General features: G+C 37.5%; 1 protein-coding gene across 3 annotated transcripts in view; it reads left to right on the top strand.

Annotated features, from left to right (window-relative positions):
• Positions 1 to 23,055, top strand: part of GFM2 (GTP dependent ribosome recycling factor mitochondrial 2) — a 54,959-nt gene that overhangs the window by 12,634 nt on the left and 19,270 nt on the right. For all 3 annotated transcript variants that reach the window (XM_027606324.2, XM_027606321.2, XM_027606323.2), the window contains exons 6-12: positions 7,975 to 8,100; positions 8,790 to 8,878; positions 12,885 to 12,973; positions 14,348 to 14,408; positions 15,266 to 15,445; positions 19,516 to 19,596; positions 21,128 to 21,276. In XM_027606324.2, coding sequence (XP_027462125.1) covers positions 7,975 to 8,100; positions 8,790 to 8,878; positions 12,885 to 12,973; positions 14,348 to 14,408; positions 15,266 to 15,445; positions 19,516 to 19,596; positions 21,128 to 21,276 — 775 coding nt within the window. The remainder of the gene's footprint in view (positions 1 to 7,974; positions 8,101 to 8,789; positions 8,879 to 12,884; positions 12,974 to 14,347; positions 14,409 to 15,265; positions 15,446 to 19,515; positions 19,597 to 21,127; positions 21,277 to 23,055) is intronic.

The raw sequence follows: 23,055 nt of genomic DNA, 5'->3' as shown, positions 1-23,055 counted from the left end.
GAGTGTTCCTTTTTTTCCACATCTTTGCCAACACTTGTTTCTTACGTTTGTGAGTTCAGCCATTCTGACAGATGTGAGGCGATAGCTCATTGTGGTTGGGATTTGCATTTCCCTGATGAAGAGTGATTTTGAGCATCTTTTTATGTGTCTGTTGGTCATCTGTATGTCGTCTTTGGAGAAATGTCTGTTCACTTCTGCGCATCTTTTAATTGGATTATTTGTTTTTTGGGTGTTGTATCAGTTCTTATATATATTTTGGATACCAACCCTTTATTGGATATATCATTTGCAAATATCTTCTCCCATTCAGTAGGTTGTCTTTTAGTTTTGTTTCCATTGCTGTACAGAAACTTTTTATTTCAATGTAGTCCCAATAGTTTATTATTGCTTGTATTTCCCTTTCCTCAGGAGACATATCTGGAAGGATATTGCTAAAACTGGTGTTAGAGAAATTACCTCCTGTATTCTCTTCTAGGATTTTTATGGTTTCCAAGTCTCACATGTAGGTCTTTATTCTGTTTGAGATTATTTTTGTGTATGGTGATAGAAAGTGGTTCAGTTTCCTTCTTTGCATGTGGTTGTCCAGTTTTCCCAACACCATTCATAGAAGAGACTTTTTCCCGTTGGGTATTCATTTCTCCTTTGTCGAATACTAATTGACCATATATTGTGGGTTTATTTCTGGGTTTTGTGTTCTATTCCATTGATCTGTGTGTCTATTTTTATGCCAAGTACCATACTTTCTTTCTTTTTTTTTACTGCAGCTTTGTAATATAATTTAAAATCTGGGGGTGCCTGGGTGGCTCAGTCAGTTAAGCATCTTCCTTTGGCTCAAGTCGATCCTGGAGTCCTGGAATCAAGCCCGGAATCAAGCCCGGCAGCAGACTCCCTGCTCAATGGGAAGTCTGCTTCTCCCTCTCCCCCTTCACTGCCCCTCCCCCTGCTTCTGCGCTCGTTCTCTCTCTCTCACTCTTTCTGTCAAATAAATAAAATCATTAAAAAAGAAAAAAATCTGTAATTGTGTGATACCTTCAGTTTTGTTTTTCTTTTTCAAGATTGCTTTGGCTATTTAGGGTCTTTGTGGTTCTGTACAAATTTTAGGATTATTTGTTCTAGTTCTGTGAAAAATACTGTTGATGTTTTGATAGGAATTGCATTAAATATATAAATTGCTTTAGGCAGTTTGGACATTTTAACAATATTTGTTCTGAAGCATGGAATGTCTTTCCATTTCTTTGTGTCGTCTTGAATTTCATCAGTGTTTTATTGTTTTTAGAGTACAGGTCTTTCACGTCTTTGGTTAGGTTTATTCCAAGGTATTTTATTGGTTTTGGTGCAGTTTTTTTTTTTTTTTTTTTTAAGATTTTACTTATTTATCCGAGAGAGAGAGAGAGAGACACAGCAAGAGAGGGAACACAAGCAGGGGGAGTGGGAGAGTGAGAAGCAGGCTTCCCGAGAAGCAGGGAGCCCGATGCGGGGCTCGATCCCAGGACTCTGGGATCATGACCTGAGCTGAAGGCAGACGCTTAACGACTGAGCCACCCAGGCGCCCGATTTTGGTGCAGTTGTAAATGGGATTGTTTTCTTAATTTCTGTTGCTTTACTATTAGCGTATAGGAATGCAATAGATTTCTGAACACTGATTTTGTATCCTACGACTTTACTCAATTCATTTATCAGTTTAGTAGTTTTGTGGTGGAGTCTTTAGGGTTTTCTATATATACTATCGTCTCATCCGCAAATAAAGTTTTGCTTCTTCCTTACCAATTTGGATGCCTTTTGTTTCTTTATGTTGTCTGATTGCTGTGGCTAGGACTTCTAGTACTACATTGAATAAAAGGGGTGATAGTAAGCACCCTTGTCTCGTTCCTGACCTTAGGGGAAAAGCCCTCAGTTTTTCCCCCAAGATGGTGGCTGTGGGTTTTTCATATAAGGCCTTTATTATGTGAGGTATGTTCCCTCTAGACCTACTTTGTTGAGGGTTTTTATCATGAATGGATGTTGTACTTTGTCAGATGCTTTTTCTGCATCTGTTGAAATGATCATACAGTTTTTGTCATTTATCTTATTGATGTGATGTATCATTTTGATTGTTTTGTGGCCATTGAATCATCCTTGCATCCCAGGAATAAATCCAACTTGATCATGGTGTATGATTTTTTTTAAATATATTGTTGGATTCTGTTTGCTGGTATTTTGTTGAGGATTTTGCATCTATATTCATGAGAGATCTTGGCCTGTAGTTCTCTTTTTTGGTAGTGACTTTACTGGTTTTGGTATCAGGTTGGTACTGGCTTCATAGAATAAATTGGAAGTTTTTCTTCCTCTTGTATTTTTTGGAACAGTTTGAGAAGAATAAGTATTAACTTTTTCAATGTTTGGTGGAGTTTACCTGTGAAGCTGTCTAGTCCTAGACTTTTTTGTTTTTTGAGAGTTTTTTGATGATTGATTCAATGTCATTGTGGGTAATTGGTCCGTTCAAATTTTCTATTCCTTCCTGCTTTAGTTTTGGGAGGTTGTATGTTTCTAGGAATCCATCCATTTCTTCTAAGTTGTCCAATTTGTTGGCATATAGGTTTTCATTAATATTCTGTAATAATTATATTTTTGTAGTATTGGTTATTTCTCCTCTTTCATTAGTGATTTTACTTGGGTCCTCTTTTTTATGAGTCTTGCTAGAGGTTTATCAATTTTGTTGAACTTTTCAGGGAACCAGCTCCTGGTTTCATTGCCCTGTCCTATTGCTTTTTTAGTTTACGTATCATTTATTTTTGCTCTAATCTGTATTATTTCCTTCCTTTTGCTGGGTTTGGGGTTTATTTGTTCTTCTTTTTCTAGCTCTTTTAGATGTCAGGTTAGGTTGTTTATTTGAGATTTTTCTTCTTAAGGTAGGCCTGTATTGCTAAAACTTTCCGCTTAGAACCACTTTTGATGCATCCCAAAGTTTTTGGGTTGTTGTGTTTTCATGTTCATATGTTTCCATGTAATTTTTGATTTCTTTGATTTCTTGGTTGACCCATTCATTGTTTAGTAGCATGTTATTTATCCTTCATGTATCTGTGGTCTTTTCAGATTTTTTCTTGTAGTTGATTTCTAGTTCATAGTGTGGTCAGGAAAGATTCATGGTATGACTTTGATTTTTATAATTTGTTGAGACTTGTTTTGTGGCCTTCTCTGGACAATGTTCTGTGTGCACTTGAAGAGAATGTGGATTCTGCTATTTTAGGATGGAATGTTTCTGAATGTATCTGTTAAATCCATCTGGTCCACTGTGTCATGCAAAGCCGTTGTTTCCTTGTTTATTTTCTGTTTAGATGATCTGTCTACTGTCTACTGATGCAAGTGAGGTGTTAAAATCCCCTATTATTACTGTATTATTATCAAATTAATTCCTTTAATTTTGTTATTAGGTGTTTTATGTATTTGGGTGCTCCCATGTTGGGTGCATAAATATTTACAGTTGTTATATTCTCTTGGTAGAGTGTACTTTTTATTATTATATACTATTCTTTATTTTTTGTTATAGACTTTATTTTAAAGTCTGTTTTGTCTGATACAAGTATTGCTACTCCAGCTATCTTTTGACATCCATTTGCATGATAAATGTTTCTCTGTCCCGTCACTTTCAATCTGCAGGTGTCTCTTGGTCTGAAATGAGTCTCTTGTAGGCAGCATATAGATGGGTCTTGTTTTTTATTCACTGTCACCCGGTTTTTTTTATTGGAGTGCTTAGTCCATTTACATTCAAAGTAATTATTGATAGATAAGTGTTTATTGCCATTTTGTTACTTGTTTTGTGGTTGTTTTTGTAGCTTTTTTCCGATCCTTCTTTCATGGTTTGTTGGCTTTCTTTAGTGATACACTTGGGTTCCTTCCTCTTTATTCTTTGCATATCTAATACTGGTTTTTAATTTTGGTTACCATTAGGTTTGTATATAACATCTTCTGCGTATAGTAGTCTATATTAAGTTGATGATTGCTTAAGTTTAAGCCCATTCTTTACTCCTCTCCCCTCTTCCCTGCCACGTCTTTGGTATAAGGTGTCATACTTTACATCATTTTATTTTATGAATCTTTTGACTGATTTTTACGGAAATACTTATTTTTAATGATTTTGTATTTTTTACCTTTTATACTTTTACTTATGTCTTTGCTTTTCACTCAGTGAGTCCCCTTTTTATTTCTTGGAGGGCTGGTTTAGTGGTCTTGAACTCCCTTAGTTTTTGTTAGGCTGAGAAACTCTTTATCTCTCCTTCTTCCAAATGATAGCCTTGCTGGATAGAGTATTCTTTTTTTTTGTTTAAACTTTTTTTTTTTTTTTAAGATTTTATTTATTTATTTGACAGAGGGAGACAGCAGGAGTGGGAGAAGGAGAAGGAGGCTTCCCACTGACCAGGGAGCCCGATGCGGGGCTCGATCCCAGGACCCTGGGACCATAACCTGAGCGGAAGGCAGTCGCTTAATGACTGAGCCACCCAGGCGCCCCTAACATGCCACTTCTTGCTGGCCTGCAAAGTTTCTGCTGCAAAAAGCCCCTGGGGTTTTCTTTGTATGTAACGGTCTTCTTTTCTCTTGCAACCTTTGAAATTATCACTGGTTTTTCCATTCTAATTCTGTATCTTGGTGTGAACCTCCTTGGGTTGAATTTGTTGGGGATCGCTGTGCCTCCTGAATCTGGGTCTCTGTTTCCCTCCATGCATTTGGGATGTTTTCAGCTGTTTTTCCTTCAGATACATTTTCTGCCCTCCTTTCTCTCTCTTCTTGGATCACTATAATGCAAATGTTATTATACTTAATTGAGTCGCTGAGATCTCTACGTCTATTCCTATTATGGAGTATTTGTCTTTGATCTCTTCAGCTTGTTTGCTTTCCATTACTCTATCCTCCAGGTCACTGGTACATTCCTCTGCTTCTTGTAGCCTACTGTTTAAATTCCATCTATTGTATTTTTAATTTTATGTATTGAGTTCTTCATGTCTGATAATGTTGTTTTTTTCTCTCTTTGCCAAGGGTCACACTGATAATGTCCACTCTTTTCTCAAGCTTAGTGAATATCTTTATGATCATTACTTTATTTATTAATCATTACTTTAAATTCTCTGTCAGGTATACTAATTTCTGTTTCACATAGATCTCCAGTTGTGATTTTTGTCAAGATTTTCATTTGGGACAAATTCCTTTGTCTTCTCTCTCTTTTTTTTTTTTTTTGTCTACCTCTCTGTCTGTTTCTGTGTCTTAGGAAAGTCAGCTATGCCTCCTGCTCTGGAAAGTAGTTGCCTTATGAAGAAGAGGTTCTTTGGTGCCCTGCAGTGCAGTGTCTCCTGTTCACCAGAACGTGACACTTCGGCGGAGCCTCCTATGTGTGTTTCTTGCATCCTACTATTACGCTTTCCCTATCAGTCCAGACCCCTGCACAGACTCTGCCTGTGGTGAGCTGTGCTTGCTCTCTGTGGTATTAGTGAGACCCAGGCAGCCTGGTCCTGAGGGGGCATGACTATAGGAAGGCTCAGGGGTGGTGCAGCAGTGTTTGCAAAATTTGCAGGGTCGCTAGGAGTAGGCCAGATCCCCTAAATTGCGGTGGTGGCCGGTCACGCAGCATGTGTTAGCAGCCTGGCACAAGGCACATGTCTGAGGTAGCAACAAGCGGTGCATGCGTCTGTGCGCATGCGGGCTGGGGGCCTGTGGCCGGCTGGGCAGGGCACACACGTGACATCAGCAAAATCTGCACTGAGCTGCTAGACCTGGCCACAGGCCCCAGAGTGCGGTGGCCACAGTGGCACAGCATGCAGAAGCATTGACTGGGTGGAGCATGGGCAGCGTTAACAAAATCTGCCCTGAGCCCAGGGCCAGCGGACTTGGAGTGGGCGAGTCCTCAGGAGAGCTCATGGGCCTGGCGCACTGCTAGCGGGTTAGTAGCAAGTTTCTGTGCAGCACTGCCTCCAGCAGGTGGCTCACTATTTATACTGAGGCATAGCGGAGGAAAATGGCCCCTGCCAGCTCCTCTGTTTCCAGAGAAGTTCCCCAGTGTGCCCTGAAATCCATACAAACAGATCCCCTTCCCCTGTTGCCTCTTGCTCAGGCTGTTACCTCTTTAAGGGTGGGGACCTGGCTATCACACACCTTCCTGGCTCCCCTGCTGCTGAGTCAGCTGATATTCAAAGCTCCAGACTCCCAGGTCTGCGGTTATACAAACTCACAGAATTTAGCCCTTCTGGGTTTCAAGGCCAGATGTTATAGGGATTTTTTTTTTTTTTTTTTTACCTGTGTGGACGCCCTGGTGCTTTCCCTTCTCTGCGGCCGTAGCTCCTTCCCTCCTCTGGCAAATCGCCACCACCTTTCTGCCTTTCCTAACTTCTCCAGTGCCGGCAGTTTCTCTGCATTTAGTTGTGGATTTTGTTCTGCAAGTCTTCAGTTCGCTCTCCAGTTTATTGACTTGGATGTGAGTGATATCTAGTTGTAAATGTGGGACAGAGTGAGTTTAGGGTCTTCCTACTCTGTTATCTTGTACCCCCCAACAAATGTTTTAAAAATGGCTTCATTTGGAACTTTTGGTTAGGTATTTGGTTATTATCTCATTAATGGTGTTTGTTTGCTTGGTTATGTTGTGAATAACAACACTAATTCTTTAACACAGATATTTGGAGTTCCTGACAAATACATTTTTCTTGCTATTTCTCCGTCTATTGGTACATATGTATGTATACTTTTATATACACATATACATACACAAACAGTGGGGAACCTGGCTAGCATTTCAGAGGTTTAATGCTGACATAAGTAGTGGTAGTATAAGGCCATGATAACTTGTGGTTTTGAATTTTGAATGGTAAAGATCAGCTCATTTTCATTACTTCTATATAAATTTAATCAGAATACAATGCATAAATCAAGAATTTTAATGCAGAATAATTTGAGTGACCTTTTTGATAGTCAAGATGAACTTTATCCATGACTTTGTATTGTAGAAATTCTACCAAGATTTTATTTTCATTTGTACAAATAAATGTCTTTTTTGGGGAAAATTTAATAATGAAAAGGGTTTGAAAAGGAGAATTTAACTTTGGAGGAATTTTTTTCTCTACTTTGTTCCATGTAGCTACCATTTACTTACTATTTACTGAGCTAGGTACTTTATATAGTCTTATTTCATTCTTATAACAACCCCACAAGTTTGCATTTATTAATCTTATCTTACAAACTAGGTTAAGTAACTTGCTTAAGGTAATAGAGTAGTAATGGTAAAGGTGGGATTTAAATCTAGGTCTGTCTGGGCTCTTTCACTGCAGTGCCCTGCCTCCTGTCCAGGGATCAGGCATGAGGAACATAAGTTAAAGAAGGGATAATGAAAGTTAAACTAGGGAAAACATGAAAGGAATATCGAGTTCAATAAAATTAAATATTTAAATATTAAAATATTTAAACAGATTTTTAGCTTAGTTACAGAAAGGATATGTTACAGAAGGGATAATGAAAGTTAAACTAGGGAAAACATGAAAGGAATATCGAGTTCAATAAAATTAAATATTTAAATATTAAAATATTTAAACAGATTTTTAGCTTAGTTACAGAAAAATTATTTTTATGGAAAAATTACTAATTTTGCTGGAAAAGGGTTTTCTAGAACAAGGGCTTATTTAGAGAAAGATTAAGGGCTCTAAATATTAAACAAGATATTTTACAGTGTTAAAGCAAATTAAACTGTCAAGTGGGGGTTCACCTGGGTGGCTCAGTTGGTTAAGCATCCCACTCTTGATTTCTGCTCAGGTCATGATCTTAGGGTCCTGGGATCAAGCTCCGCTCAATGTGGAGCCTGCTTGGGATTCTCTCTCTCCCTCTGCCTTTTCCCCCACCCCACTCGTGTGCACGTGCACACACACTCTCTCTCTCTCAAAAAATAAACTGTCAAGTAGATATTATATCGCAATGAAATGTCCTTGGTATCAAGCCTAACTGTGTCATCTTTTTCTTTGTTAGATGTTGATGATGGAGACACGGTGACAGATTTCATGGCTCAAGAGCGAGAAAGAGGCATTACTATTCAGTCTGCTGCTGTAACCTTTGACTGGAAGGGGTATAGAGTCAATCTAATTGATACACCAGGTATAGTGCTGTTCTAGCAATGCAGAGATGCATCATTGGAGGGTTTTTTTTGTTTGTGGACGTGTTTTCTTTCAAATTGGGGTAAGAAAAATGTATATATACATCATAAAATTTATCATCCTAACCATTTTTAAGTGTACAGTCAGTAGTTAAGTATATTTACGTTGTTGTGAAATTCTCCAGAAGTACTTCATCTTTCAGAGCTGAAACTGTGTATTTATTATACAACTACTCGTCTTTGTCCCTTCCTCCTACCCCTGGTAACTACTGTTTTTTACCTTTTTTAACTACCTTAGATACTTCATATAAGTAGAATCCTACAGTATTTGTCCTTTTGTGACTGGCTTATTTTGCTTAGCATAAAGTCCTTCAGGCTGCATCTGTGTTGTAATATGTGGCAAGATTTCCTTCATTTTTAAGGCTGGGTAATATTCCATTGTACATATATAACATGTTTTGTATATATGCAAAAATTTATGTACATACCATTCATCCATTGATGGCCATTTGGGTTGTTTCCACCTCATGGCTATTGTGAAGAGTATTGCTATGTACATGGTCTGCAAATAGGTCTTTTTGACTCTTCTTTCAGTTCTTTTGAATATATACCCAAAAGTAGGTATATGCTGGATCCTGTTTTGTTTTGTTTTTTTAAAGATTAAGTGTTATGTTTCTCATCTTTTTCTTAGGTCATGTGGACTTTACCTTGGAGGTTGAGCGCTGCCTTAGAGTGTTGGATGGTGCAGTAGCTGTGTTTGATGCCTCTGCTGGTGTAGAGGTAAAAATACTGCCAAAGTAAACAAGCTACAACAGCATGATTTTTTTAAAGTAGAATGTATCAGATTTAGTTAACTGTAACCCTATATAAGTTCATATAATTCAAATTACGGTGAAAGGAAATTGGAATTTACTATTGCAGTGTGACCTTTATGTGATATCAGGTATTTCATAGTAAAAGGAAAGTAGTTTGCATTTCTGTAGGAAATATGAAAGTTGGTGTTGAGAACTATGAAGGGCTTGAGATTCTTCTACTTTACTTTCAAGCTAACTAGTTAGTATGCCACAGTTTTATGGCATGCTGGCAGAAGACACAAGACTCTTGAGTCATAGACAAAGAACTTTATTAGTCACAAAAATAACAATAGCTAGAGTTTTAGTATTATCTTGTGTTATTTCCTCAAGACCCAATTCCCACAGGATGATCTAAAGGGAGGCATGTGACAGCTGCACATGCAGGGGAACCCTGTGCTTAGAAAACACATATATTTTATAATGGTCAGTAAGCATGCCTGCTGGTTGCTCTGGAGAGAGACATTATCTTCCAGGGTTATAAGCAAACCTACCTTTTGATCCAGAGGGAGACACTGTCTTTATCTTTCTAAGCTGTTTATATCAACATCTTTTTTTTTTAAGATTTTATTTATTTATTTGACAGAGAGAGAGCACGAGCAGGGTGAAGGCAGAGGGAGCAGCAGACTCCCCGCTGAGCAGGGACCCCGATGTGAGACTTGATCCCAGGACTCTGGGATCATGACCTGAGCCGAAGGCAGACACTTAACGACTGAGCCACCCAGGTGCCCTATATCAACACCTTTGAAAACATAGTCCAGAACAAAGGCAGTCACTGCCTCTCCTAAAAAACGTAGAGAGCTGAAAGACCCATGAAGAATTATCTCCCAAGAGTTAATATATATTAAATTCTTGAATAAATCTTAAAAACAGGTTTATAATAATTTACACTGGGGTCAGTTATGCACTCTTTAGCTGGTATTCCGGTTTGTCTTATAATATCAAGACTGGCTCAGTGTTGAATAATTATCTTCAGTTCTTCTAATCTTAAAATTTTACTAAAAGTGATGCCTAAAGTGATCAAAATTAACATACTCCAAATGGTACAAATTGACAATATGGGCTTCCTGATCTGATGCACTAAGAAGGACACAACATTACCAATGTTTTATTCCTGGCAGAATGTTTGGCCCCAGTCTGATCATGAGAAGACAGCCAGATGAAAGTAAATTGAAAGACATTCTGCAAAACAACTGGCTGAGGCTTTTCAGAAATTGAAAAAAATGTAAATGTAAGGAAAATGAGTGATGTCAAGTAAAAAGTTGAGGTACTGTTTAAGTTTAAACGATTCTGAAGATACAAGAAAATTAAATGTAATATGATCTTTGGCAGGATTCTGGATCTAAAAACAAAAAGTTAAAAAGGACATCGTTAGGAAAACCAGACTATATGTTATAGTTATATCATTAGGAACACTATATGTTATTGGAAAAAAGTATGTGTCAGCTTAAATTTTTTTGAGTGTGATCATTGAAAATGATTATGTAGGAGAATGTTCTTATATTTAGGAAATACAGGCTGAAGTATTTAGGATTGAAGTGTCATGATATGTGCATCTTACTCTAGTGCTTCACTTCCCACCCACATGTACACATACGTTGTTAGTTTGAGTACTTTGACCAGTAGATGCCAAGATGGGGTAGATGTATAGGAGATTTACTGGGAGAAATGCCTGTGAAGAATAAAGAAGAGCGAGTAGTGGGAGAGAACAGTCAGACCGCAAAGCAGGTCTGAGGTCTGTCTATAAAGGAGAGGGTAAAAGAAAGAGGATTGGGTAGGAAGGGTCTCAGACTACAGCATAGTTCCAAAAGGGCTGTGGCGAAGCTGATGGGGAGTCCTCAAGCCAAAGTCACCTGTTGAAGAAGTCCCACAGGTCTTAGAGGAATAAGCTACGTTAGTATTTCTGCCGTACTCAGCTATTAGCTGGGCCTTGAGAGACCATGGTGGTAGACAAGATGAGCAGCAGTTGGGGCTATGAGTTAATTAAGTTCTTTGTAGTAGATCCCAGTGGCACGTTCCTATAGCCACACATATAATGTGTGTGCATATGCGCATGTTTGAAGAAAAAAAGGCAAGTGTGGCAAAGTGTTCATATTTGGCGAATCTAGGTGAAGGGTACATATATATTTATTGTACTATTCTTTCACCTTTTTTATAGATTTGAGATTTTTCTGAATGAGAAGTTGTTATATATACATATATTTTGTCATGTTAGATTAAATATTGTATGAATGTTGTTTCCAGAGAGCATTAACACTATTGATTATGTAGGAAAATATCAATTGTTTTAGGAAATATGTACTGAAATTTTCACAGTACATGTGTATGATCAAAGAATTGTATCCAGAATATCTAAAGAACTACAAATCAGTGATAAAAACTAACAACCCAATAAAAAAATAGACAAAGGATTTGAGTGGATACTTCACCAAGAAAGATGTATGAATGGCCCAGTGAGCACATGAAAAGATGATCAGTCTCCTTGGTTATCAGGGAAATTAAAATTACAAAGAGAGACTATTTCATACCCACAAAAATGGCTTAAATTAAGAATGATGGCAAATATTGTTTGAGGATGTGGAACAACTGGAACTCTTTATCCAATGGAATGAGAACATTTGTCCCCTAAAGACTTATTCAAAATGTTTATAGCAGCTAAATTCATAATAGCCCTAAACTAGAAATAACGTAAGTGCTCATCCACAGGTGGATAGAAAAACCAGCTGGCACATTTATACAAAGGAGTTTAGCCAGAAAAAAAAAAAGGAAAGAAAGAAAGAAAAAATGAACAAACCAGTATACCCAACAACATGAATGAATGTCAGAGACTTAATATTGAGTGAAAGAAGCCATGCTATTTATATGAGATTCAGAAATAGGCAGAATGAATCTGTGGTGACAAATATGAGAACAGGTTGTTTATGAGGGATGGGGAATATATGCAAGTGTACTTATCAGAACTCACTGTACAGTTAAGATGAGTGTTTTTTATTCTATGTAAATTTTACTCAATAATAAAGTGGTTTCTATTTTAGATAATGTCATTACATTAAACTTTTTATGCTCTGCTTCAGGGCTTTGGGACTCCACTAGGTACAGATACTATAACAGACTGGAACTTTTGAAATATTTATAAAAAGTAGAATTAAAAGAAGTCAAATAGAAAAGCATATGAGAATTGTTACTTAGAAATACAGTTACTGGCTTTTTTTCCCTCTTTAGTTTACATCAACATTCAACAGTCATAATAAAAATTTTTATCACAATAGCATTTTTATAGTACACTCCTTTATGTTTTTTTTTTTTAAAGATTTTATTTATTTATTTGACAGAGAGCACAAGCAGGGGGAAAGGCAGGCAGAGGGAGAAGCAGGCTCCCTGCTCAGCAGGGAGCCCCATGTGGGGCTCGATCCCAAGACCCTGGGATCATGACCTGAGCCGAAGGCAGACGCTTAACCATCTGAGCCACCCAGGCACCCCCCCTTTTTGTTCTTTTAACATCACAACAACTATATGAATTAAGGCAAAAGTCCACATTTCACAGGTCAGCAAACTTACAAGTTCAGTATTTTGTGACCTGTATTAGGTAAGGTGAAGCTGGACAAAAATTATGTCTTCTAATCTTGATTAAGTCCTCTTTCCGTGATTCTCAGTACTTTCCAGGTGTTTGTTCTCTTTGTGTAGCAACCTAAATCACCCAAAGTAGTATTCTCAGTTTGAAGCACACTTTTTATCACCCTTCATTACATTTTTAGCTCTGTTAACCTACTAGCAGAAGAGTGACTCTGGAAGTGTAAATGCAGCAGCACTAATTCTGTGCTAGAACAGGGCCCAATTCCATGTTATACTAGCTTCTTAGATCTGTTTGTTCTTTACATAATGACATAGTTGTTGTCTAATACGAGTTTTTTTTTTTTCCTTTTTCTTTGCCTTAGGCACAAACTCTCACAGTATGGAGGCAAGCTGATAAACACAAGATACCTCGAATCTGTTTTTTAAACAAAATGGACAAAACTGGAGCAAGGTATTTTAGGTGTTTTTTTCCCCCACATATTAAAGTAGAAATAAAATTTGAGGTTTGAATGGACTATAGCTTAAATTTACAAGCAGCTATTCTCTGTAGAGTATAAATATTCCATGGAATCTCAATTCATTCCCATTAAAAAGTTTCAAAGCAGGTAATTCATAGGTTGAATAACAGTGTGGGATTAATAGAGAGCTGATGAATAGAGAGGTGATGAATCATCAGATTCTAATGCAGAGAGGCTGTATCCTGTTTTCTAGAAACCTGACAGAGTGATGTCTTGCTGATTCCACTGGTTCTAGAGCAGGATGAAATAATCCCTGTATTGCTGAAGGCTATGGTCATCCCCATCATTGCTTAAAGGTAGAGGGTAGATGAAGATTTCCTGTCCCCCAATTATCTTTAGCTACTGGCTAACATGGTCTCACTAAAAGGGAACTGGGAGAGAATGTAAATGTTTTAAGACCTGTATAGAGGGCAAGAAAGTTAATACTAAGATGTGATGGTAAGGCTCAAAGACTCACAGAATGGTAATCCAAAATGGATACATAGTTCTGAGAACATAATTCAGAATTCAGAGAATCAAGAATATAAAGGATTTTGGGGTAATGTGATAAGGAGAGAGAGATCCTGGTCTGTGGTGTGAGAGTGGCAAAAACAAAACGTCAACTATCCCTTTCCTAAAACCACACAGTATGCTTTCTGTTTATGTTATTTTCTACAGTAATTCTAAAGCTGATAACATGATACTAAGAATGCCTAAGATAAAGGTATAGAAAAATTAGGCTGCCTTTTGGAAAAAGGTGGGAGTTGTGATAGCAAATGTCGTTGTTAAAAGAAAGAATCCTTGACTCATTATCACAAATCATGCATTTGAATCTCATAACTGCAATTTATTTATTCATTTTTTAAAGATTTTATTTATTTATTTAAGAGAGAGAGCATGAGAGTGGAGAGGGTCAGAGGGAGAAGCAGACTCCCTGCTGAGCAGGGAGCCTGATGTGGGACTCGATCCCGGGACTCCAGGATCATGACCTGAGCCGAAGGCAGTCGCTTAACCAACTAAGCCACCCAGGCGCCCCTCATAACTGCAATTTATTATCAGTGATCGTGATCAGTTGATTTAATCTTAATTTCAAACTATAGATAAGTGAAATTAACAATAATAATACCCTAGATACCTGTGTGGCAGGATTATGGTAGATACTCAAGCACTGTTATCTGAAATTGATGTTGAAAGTTTATTCAACATATTGTCCTATGGAAAACTGTTAAATGGTGAACATTAGAGACAGTAAAAAGGGTTGTAATTTTAGGGAACATTCTTAAACCTGTTTTAAGAATCTTAACATTTTTAACTCTTTCTTTCTGCAGTTTTAAGTATGCAGTTGAAAGCATCAGAGAGAAGTTGAAGGCAAAGCCTTTGCTTTTACAGGTTGGTTGATAATTTGGTTGATTAATAGCAACAACTCCAGGGGAACCTGGGTGGCTGTCAGATGTCTGACTCACGATTTCCAGTCAGGTTATGATCCCAGGGTCGTGGGATTGTGGGGGAGCCTGCGTGAGATCCTCTCCCTCTCCCCCTTCCTCTGTGCTGGCACATGCCTGTGTTCACTTGCTCGCTTGCTCTCTCATTTAAAAAAAAAAAAAAACAAAAAACTCCCAGTTTCCTCATCAGTTTATTTTATTTTTATTTTTTTTTAAGATTTTATTTATTTATTTGACAGAGTTAGCGAGAGCAGGAACACAAGCGGGGGAGTGGGAGAGGGAGAAGCAGGCTTCCCGTCAAGCAGGGAGCCCGATGCGGGGTTCGATCCCAGGACCCTGGGATCATGACCTGAGCCGAAGGCAGACGCTTAACGACTGAGCCACCGAGGCGCTCCCTAATCAGTTTATTTTATTGTGACTTATATATTTTTAAAACTATCTCAAATCTTTTTTTTTTTTTTTAATTTTATTTATTTGACAGAGAGACAATGAGAGAGGGAATGCAAGCAGGGGGAGTGGGAGAGGGAGAAGCAGGCCTCCCGCCGAGCAGGGAGCCCGATTTGGGGCTCAATCCCAGGACCCTGGGATCATGACCTGAGCCGAAGGCAGACGCTTAACGACTGAGCCATCCACGCGCCCCTCAAATCTTTTTTGAAGGAAGTTGGCATATAAATAAAAATGGATATAGACTATGGTAATAATGATAATAGACAATTGGGGGAAAGTAGGGAAAGATAAGCTTTATTACTGATTCAATTGTAATTGGTCATTTAACAAAGTTAATAATCTCACTCTGACTTGGAGTTACCACTTGGTGAAGGCAAAGCTTTCAAAGGAGTTGTGGATGTTGTAAGTAAAGAAAAACTTGTTTGGAATCGTAAATCAGAAGATGGAAAAGACTTTGAGAGGAAACCCCTCTTGGAAATGAGTGATGCTGAATTGCTGAAGGAGACAACTGAAGCAAGGAATGCCTTAATTGAACAGGTAAAATAAATACTTGGAGTTTACATTTGTGTAAATATTTAGAAACTTTAAAATATATATTACGAAATTTTTATAAAATTGCATATGGAAATTGTAATGAATAATAGAATGCACCCCAATGTTTGTACCACCCAGGTTAAGAAACAGAGTATTAGCAAATCTCATCCATCTCTGTGTGCCATTTACTGTTTATATCTCTCTTTTCCACTAATCATTTACACCTCCCACCACCGCTATCCTGACTTTAGTGTTTTTCTTTCATTTGCTTTGCTTTATAGTTCACTACAAATGTATGGATTCATGAAGGACTTAGTTTTCCGGGTTTTTGAACTTTACATAAATGGAATGATAATTGTTTTTATTTTATAACATTTTTTGCAGATTCACTTCTGTTGTTATGTGTGGTTTGCTTCATTTTCAATCTTGTATAATGTGCCAGTATTATTATACCACAATTTATTGTCTGTTCTTCTGTGGATGCACTTTGAGGTTATGTCTTCTTTTTTGCTATTGGAAACAGTGTTGGTGTGAACATCTTTGTATGTATCTCCTTGTGTGTATGTGTAAGAATTTGTTTAGGGTTACACCTGGGAATGGAATTGCTGGGTCAAAGGGTATGTCCATCTTTTACTTTATCAGATGTCACATTAACTTAGAAAATTTTAAAACCATTAATTTTATAGTAGAGAACTCTGGTCCTCTTCCAACCTCAAAGTTGGGTGTTTTGTTTTTTTTTTAAGCTTTTATTTATTTATTTGAGAAAGATTGAGACAGAGCCTGAGTGGGGGGAGGGTCAGAGGGGAGAGAGAGAAGCAGACTCCCCGCTGAGCAGGGAGCCCAATGCGGGGGCTCGATCCCAGGACCCTGAGATCATGACCTGAGCCAAAGGCAGATGCTTAACCGACTGAACCACACAGGTGCCCCACCCTCAAAGTTTTAATGGAAAATAGTAAGATTGTTAATATTTACAATATTTATATTGTACTGTTCGTATATAGACTAGTAAGTAAAAAATGCCTTAAATAAACTCTCTGAATCTTATGTTAGAGAAAAACATTTGAGATTTGAGTCCGAACCATTTGACTTTTTTACTTCTAAATTAAACTGTTAAAAATAGATCCTCTCATCAATTTTTTTCATTCATCTTTTGTATAAATTTGTTTTTAAAGTAATTATTTTCCATTATAGTACATAGTAATCATCATCTTTATCATTAACAGAATGTTGATTGTTATTTTTATTATTGGGTAACAGTTACTGAGGACCTACGATGATCTAGTTTAAGTGCTTTTTATATATTATTTAATCCTCACAGTGACTTAGATTATCCTTGTTTTACTGGTGGGGCAACAGAAGCTTAGAATCCTTAAGTAAGTTGTTATATAGCTAATAAGTAGCAGAGCTGGAATCTGAACCCAGGTCTGTCTTCATTTGGAGGTAGAGCTCTCACCCACTTTGCTATACCACTTCTCTAATTTGGGAGGCCATAAACAAAATAAAAGTGGAATTGACATTAATAATTGGGTACATGATTGGTTCCCCTTTGAGGTTTTTTTGTTGTCTTATGTGTGTCTTAGGACATGATGGTATATAATGAAAAAATTTGAGACTGTGCAAAATAATAAAGTGCTAATTACAAGGAATATCCCCCAAGGAATATATATTCCTTATAATTAGCACTTTATTTTTGTACAGATCAGTCTCAAATTTTCTTTATTTTCGTTAGAGAGTAAGACCACATCACACCCATTAGGAAAGCTATCAAAAAAATCCCACAAACCATCCCCCCCAAACCAGAAAACAAGTGTTGGCAAAGATGTGGAGAAACTCTAACCTTTGTGTACTATTGGTAGGAATGAAAATGATCCACTATGGGCAACAGTGTGGTGGTTCCTCAGAAAACTGAAAATAGAATTACCATATTATCTAGCAGTTCTGCTTCTGGGTGTATGTCCAAAAGAACTGAAAGCAGGGTCTTGAAGAGATAATTGCATGTCCTTGTTCATAGCAACATTATTCATAATGGCCAAAGGTGGGAGCAACCCAAGTGTTCATCTACAAGATGAGTAGATAAAATATGGCATATACATATAATGGAATATTATTCAGCCTTAAAAAGGAAGGACGGTTCTGACACATGCTACAGTGTGGATGAACCTCGAGGACCTTATGCTAATTGAAATAAGCCAAGCACAAGAACAAATACTGTACTGATTCCACTTATATGAGGTATTTAGAGTAGTCACATTTGTAGAGACAGAAAGTAAAATCATAGTTGCCAAGGGCTAGAAGAGTGGAGAGTGAGGAAGAGTTTGTTGCATGGTAAGGATTTTTGGTTTTGTGAGACTGAGAAAGTTCCAGAGATTAGTTTTACACTGTCAGTATACTTAACACTACCCAGCTATTTAGTTAGAAATGGTTAAGATGGTAAATTTTATGTTTATGTTATATTTTACCAGAATTAAATTTTTTTAGAGAATAAGATTAGTGTGGACTAGAATCAACTTCCGGTGTTCTGAAGATGAATAGTGATAATTACACTTACTGTATACTTAATGTATATCCTAGAAGCATGATTTGAATTGGTTATTTAATCCTTCCGCTGTGAGGTAGGTACTAGTATTATCTCCATGAGTAACCAAGGTAAAAAGAGGTGATGTAACTTGACCTAAGTTTTTGAACAAGTTAGTAGTGGAGCTATTTCCAGGCAGTTTGACTTCAGAAGTTGTGTTTAACCATCATATATACTTCTTTTCAGGAGAATGGTTAGGTAGGTTTCTATAATAGTTAGTGGTTAGGAGTGTGTTTTTTCTCCCCAAGTTGGAATGTTTTGCTTCCTTGTACTATCATAAACTTCTGAAACTTTTTTTTTAATATTTATTTATTTATTTGAGGGAGAGAGCGATCATGACTTGGGGTGGGGGGCAGAGGGAGAAGCAGACTCCCTGCTGAGCAGGGAGCCCGACTCAGAACTTGATCCCAGGACCCTGGGATCATGACCTGAGCTGAAGGAGGTGCTTAACTGACTGAGCCACCTGGGCGTGCCCACTTTTGAAACTTTTATTAAACTTATTGTCAGCTGAATTCTGTTTCATACTGGCAGATGATTAAGAAAAGAACATGAGGGCACCTGGGTGGCTCAGTTGGTTAAGCGACTGCCTTCGGCTCAGGTCATGATCCTGGAGTCCCTGGATGGAGTCCTGCATCGGGCTTCCTGCTCAGCGGGGAGTCTGCTTCTCCCTCTAACCCTCCCCCCTCTCATGTGCTCTCTCTCTCTCTCAAATAAATAAAATCTTTAAAAAAAAAAAAAACATGAATTAGATAATTGCATTTTTATTGCTGAAGTGATGCCCTTGACCCCCAACTTAAATCTCTTCCCTCAGTGGAGGATTACAGTAAGATGAGTTACTTTAGTTGGAGTGTCTTAGGAGATTTGGTGAACATTCATAATGTTAAAGGAATACCAAGTGAAATTTTTATGAACTAAAACTTACATATTTACATAAAAATAGCAATTCCTTATATATATTATCACTGGCTCTAAATTGTGTATCTTATTTCTTTTGAGCACTCTGAGTAGGTAGCACTTTATTGAGATACTTTACCTGACTATTGCTTCCCATGAATCTAGGGAACTCATTATGTCCTATCTTCAGTTTGTTTTTTTTTTTTCAATATTTTATTTATTTATTTATTTGACAGAGAGAGAGAGAGACACACAGTGAAAGAGGGAACACGAGCAGGGGGAGTGGGAGAGGGAGAAGCAGGCCTCCCGCGGAGCAGGGAGCCCGACGAGGTTCGATCCCAGGACCCTGCCATCACGACCTGAGCCTAAGGCAGACGCTTAACAGACTGAGCCACCCAGGCGCCCTCTATCTTCAGTTTTCAATCCCCTCTCCTTTCCTTTGAAAGAAACACTATCTCTTAAGAAGATGTAGAGAGTTCCTTGCCCCAGATAAGACAGATCATGTAGCTGTCTTGAAATATTTGGATAATGTACATTTATGGTATTTGGACTTAACAGTTGTGACAATAAAAACAAGTTACAGAACTAAAACCTTTCTTTATAGGTTGCAGATTTGGATGATGAATTTGCTGACTTGGTTTTAGGAGAATTTAGTGAAAATTTTGATTTGCTACCAGCTGAAAAGGTAAATTTTATTATTTACTCTGATGACATTTTATTCATTGGCTGTGGTTTGATTTCTCTGTCTCAGGTGTTTTGTTTTTTTCGACTTTGCATAGCATTTAGAAAAGGCTGACTTAATTAGGAGAATAGTAAGGTAAAGTCACTATTAGTACAAGTACTTAAATAATGGTAGTGATTTACTATTGTCATATGTGCTTTATAAATCAGAAATTGAATGTCTTTTACTGCTCTTGAGTCAGCGTAAGTCATTTCTTTGCAGCATTTTCATTGTGATCATTTTTCTAAGTACTTTAGGGAAATTATGGATAGAAATTTTATATTGAAAATTTATTGGTTTTGTAGACTGCTGCAATGATTATTTTTCTCATCATTTTTTCTAAATATGATTTAATTTTTCTTGGAAACTTTTTTGTTTTCAAATATATTAAACCAGAGAATAGACATGTTTTAAATAGTGATAGTAATTGAATTAGACACATTTCTTCAAAGCATTTCTGTTATTTTCTACCGGAGACCTTCCCCCATGAATTTGGCAAACTAGTTTTCTTTATGAAACAAGAGTTACCAAGTAAAGTTGTTGTTTTGTTTATTTGTTTTTAAGTAAGCTCTATGCCCAATGTAGGGCTTGGATTTAGGAGCCTGAGGTCAGGAGTTGAATGCTCCAACAACTGAGCCAGCCAGGCGCCCCGCCCCGCCAAGTGAAGTGTAAAGTGTTTTTAGGTAGGAATATGTATAATGGGGTCCAGAAGGAGCCCAGCAAGTTTACTTAGTTATTTTTCATGAAAGAATTAAGGAAAAACATGAGTCTCTGGTTTAATTTTTAAGACCTTTGGGATTAGAAATGGAAATATTTTTCTTTTGAATGAAATGCCCTAATTATTGAAATTTTTTATTTACTGTTTGAATGTTAGATGTGATGTTTAATGTGCCCTAAAGTCACATGATTTCTATTTTCAAAGAGCTTATAATCTGAGTTCAAATTGACCCACCATGTCTCTGATACAGTAGCTTACAAGCACACCCAACCTTTTCTTAGCTTTTGAAGTCTTTGAAATTTGATTTCTGCTTTGATTTCTCATTTTTCTTTGGATTTGATTTGATGTGGGTCTAATTCTTTTGAAAAAATTGTAATTCATATTTATGTTTTTAATATCTGGTCAGTTCCTCTATTAGATTGTTAAGGTTAAATCAGAAGTAAATTCATTTATTCAAGAAATATTTTTAAACACCTTATTTTAAGAACTTTTCTAGTTTCTGGGGATTCAGCATTTTTATGGGACTTGTTATAATGCTCATACAGATTTATATTCTAGTGGGTGGGGAGACAGACAGTAAACTGTTAAATGTATATCCAAGATATCAAGTAGTGATTAATGTTATTTAAAAAAAAGAATAATAAGGCCTTAAAAAATGATGGCAGTGTGCTTAGTAGTTCTGTTTTACATGATTGGTTGGCGAGGGCATCTAATTCTGAGATACTTTGTTCGAGGCCAGTATATTGCACACGGAATACTTACATCTCTGCTTTATAGCTACAGACTGCAATACACAGAGTAACACTGGCTCAGACAGCAGTGCCTGTGCTTTGTGGAAGTGCCCTGAAAAACAAAGGGGTCCAGCCCTTGTTAGATGCTATTACCATGTACTTGCCTTCACCCGAAGAGCGCAACTATGAATTTCTGTGAGTATGCAAGTAATAGATTAAAATTTTATAGCCTTGAAAAAACAGGCAGATAGGTCTTGTTTCCAAAGAGTAGTTGAATCACCATTTTTTGAAGAACATTGGTGAAGGATATAATTGTAAATAATACAGAGCTATATGAAATTTTATTTGAAAGGAACATTTGTCATTATCTTTTGTAACCTGCTATGTTTACAGATGGAGGTAAAACGTGTGGCTTTTTTGCTGTGTAAAAGTACAAGTGTTTACCATGTTGTCTTAGTTTAAAAAAAAAGCAGTATAGTGGGGATGTTTGATAAATCTTCTGTAAATATGTTTATACTAGATTTCAAGATTTTTTTATTTTTTATTTTTTTTTTAAGATTTTATTTATTTGACAGACACAGCAAAAGAGGGAACACAAGCAGGGGGAGTGGAAGAGGGAGAAGCAGGCTTCCCGCCAAGCAGGGAGCCTGATACGGGGCTCGATCCCAGGATCAGGACCTGAGCCGAAGGCAGACACTTAATGACTGAGCCACCCAGGTGCCCCAAGGTTTTTTTTTTTTTAAGATTTTATTTATTTATTTGACAGAGAGAGACACAGCGAGAGAGGGAACACAAGCAGGGGGAGTGGGAGAGGGAGAAGCAGGCTTCCTGCTGAGCAGGGAGCCCGATGCGGGGCTCGATCCCAGGACCCCGGGACCATGACCTGAGCTGAAGGCACCTCAGCTTAACGACTGAGCCATCCGTGCGCCCCTCAAGATTTTTAATAAGCTCAAAATACTTTGTGGCTGTAAAGAAAGGTCATTGATTTAGTTCTCTTGTCACTAACAGCTTTGTACTTAGTAAAAAACCCTCTAAAATCTGAGTGAGTGTTGTACAAAATGGCAGGCAGGAGTGGACTTTAATCCTTTAAGTAGGGTATTAATCACTTCACATCTCTCAATTGGAGCTGCATTAATGCTGAAGTAATTATGAGCATGGACTGTGTACTGCCTGGATTTAAATCCCAGCTCTTCCAAGTTATTTAACCTCTCACCTGTAAAATGCAGAGAATAGGACCTATCTCACTGGATTGTTAAAAGAATCAAATGAGTTAATATTGATAAAGCATATGGAACAATGCCTAGTGTGTGGTAGACTTTCTGTAAGTGTTCCCTAAAATTAAAAGTTAGAAAAGGGGGGCGCCTGGGTGGCTCTGTCGTTGGGCATCTGCCTTCGGCTCGGGTCATGGTCCCAGGGTCCTGGGATTGAGCCCTGCATTGGGCTCCCTGCTCGGCGGGAAGCCTGCTTCTCCCTCTCCCACTCCCCCTGCTTGTGTTCCCTCTCTCGCTGTGTCTCTCTCTCTGTCAAATAAATAAATAAAATTAAAAATAATTTAAGGACATCAGTCTGTAAGAATGTTGGCTGTGTAAACAAATTCAACTTTATAGTGTAGATATCTATGGTTATGCAACTGGAAAGAAAGTGGGAGTGAAAGTAGTGATTGGAAAGCATCTACCTATATATATATATATATATACCCTGTACAGGCTTTTGTGAGAAGTAGTATGATGTCCCTAGGTATATTTTCTGAGGAATGAACTCTATGCAGTGGAATTACTTGCAAATAGAAGTAATATTTGGGAGAGAATCTATTATTTTTAGTTTTGAGGAATTGATGAGATCTCCATTAAATAATTCAGTCAGGTGGAGGAAGGGAGGTAATTAGTACTGACATTATTTAATCAGTCTTGAGTAGCTAAACTAGAAGATATGAGGGAGGACATTAAGGTTAAGTTTGTACAGTGATTCTGATCT

The sequence above is a fragment of the Zalophus californianus genome, chromosome 5, assembly GCF_009762305.2.
Source record: "Zalophus californianus isolate mZalCal1 chromosome 5, mZalCal1.pri.v2, whole genome shotgun sequence".
Classification (NCBI taxonomy): Eukaryota; Metazoa; Chordata; class Mammalia; order Carnivora; family Otariidae; genus Zalophus; species Zalophus californianus.
The sequence above is the reverse complement of the archived record's forward strand: the minus strand, read 5'-3'. Positions and strand labels throughout refer to the sequence as shown.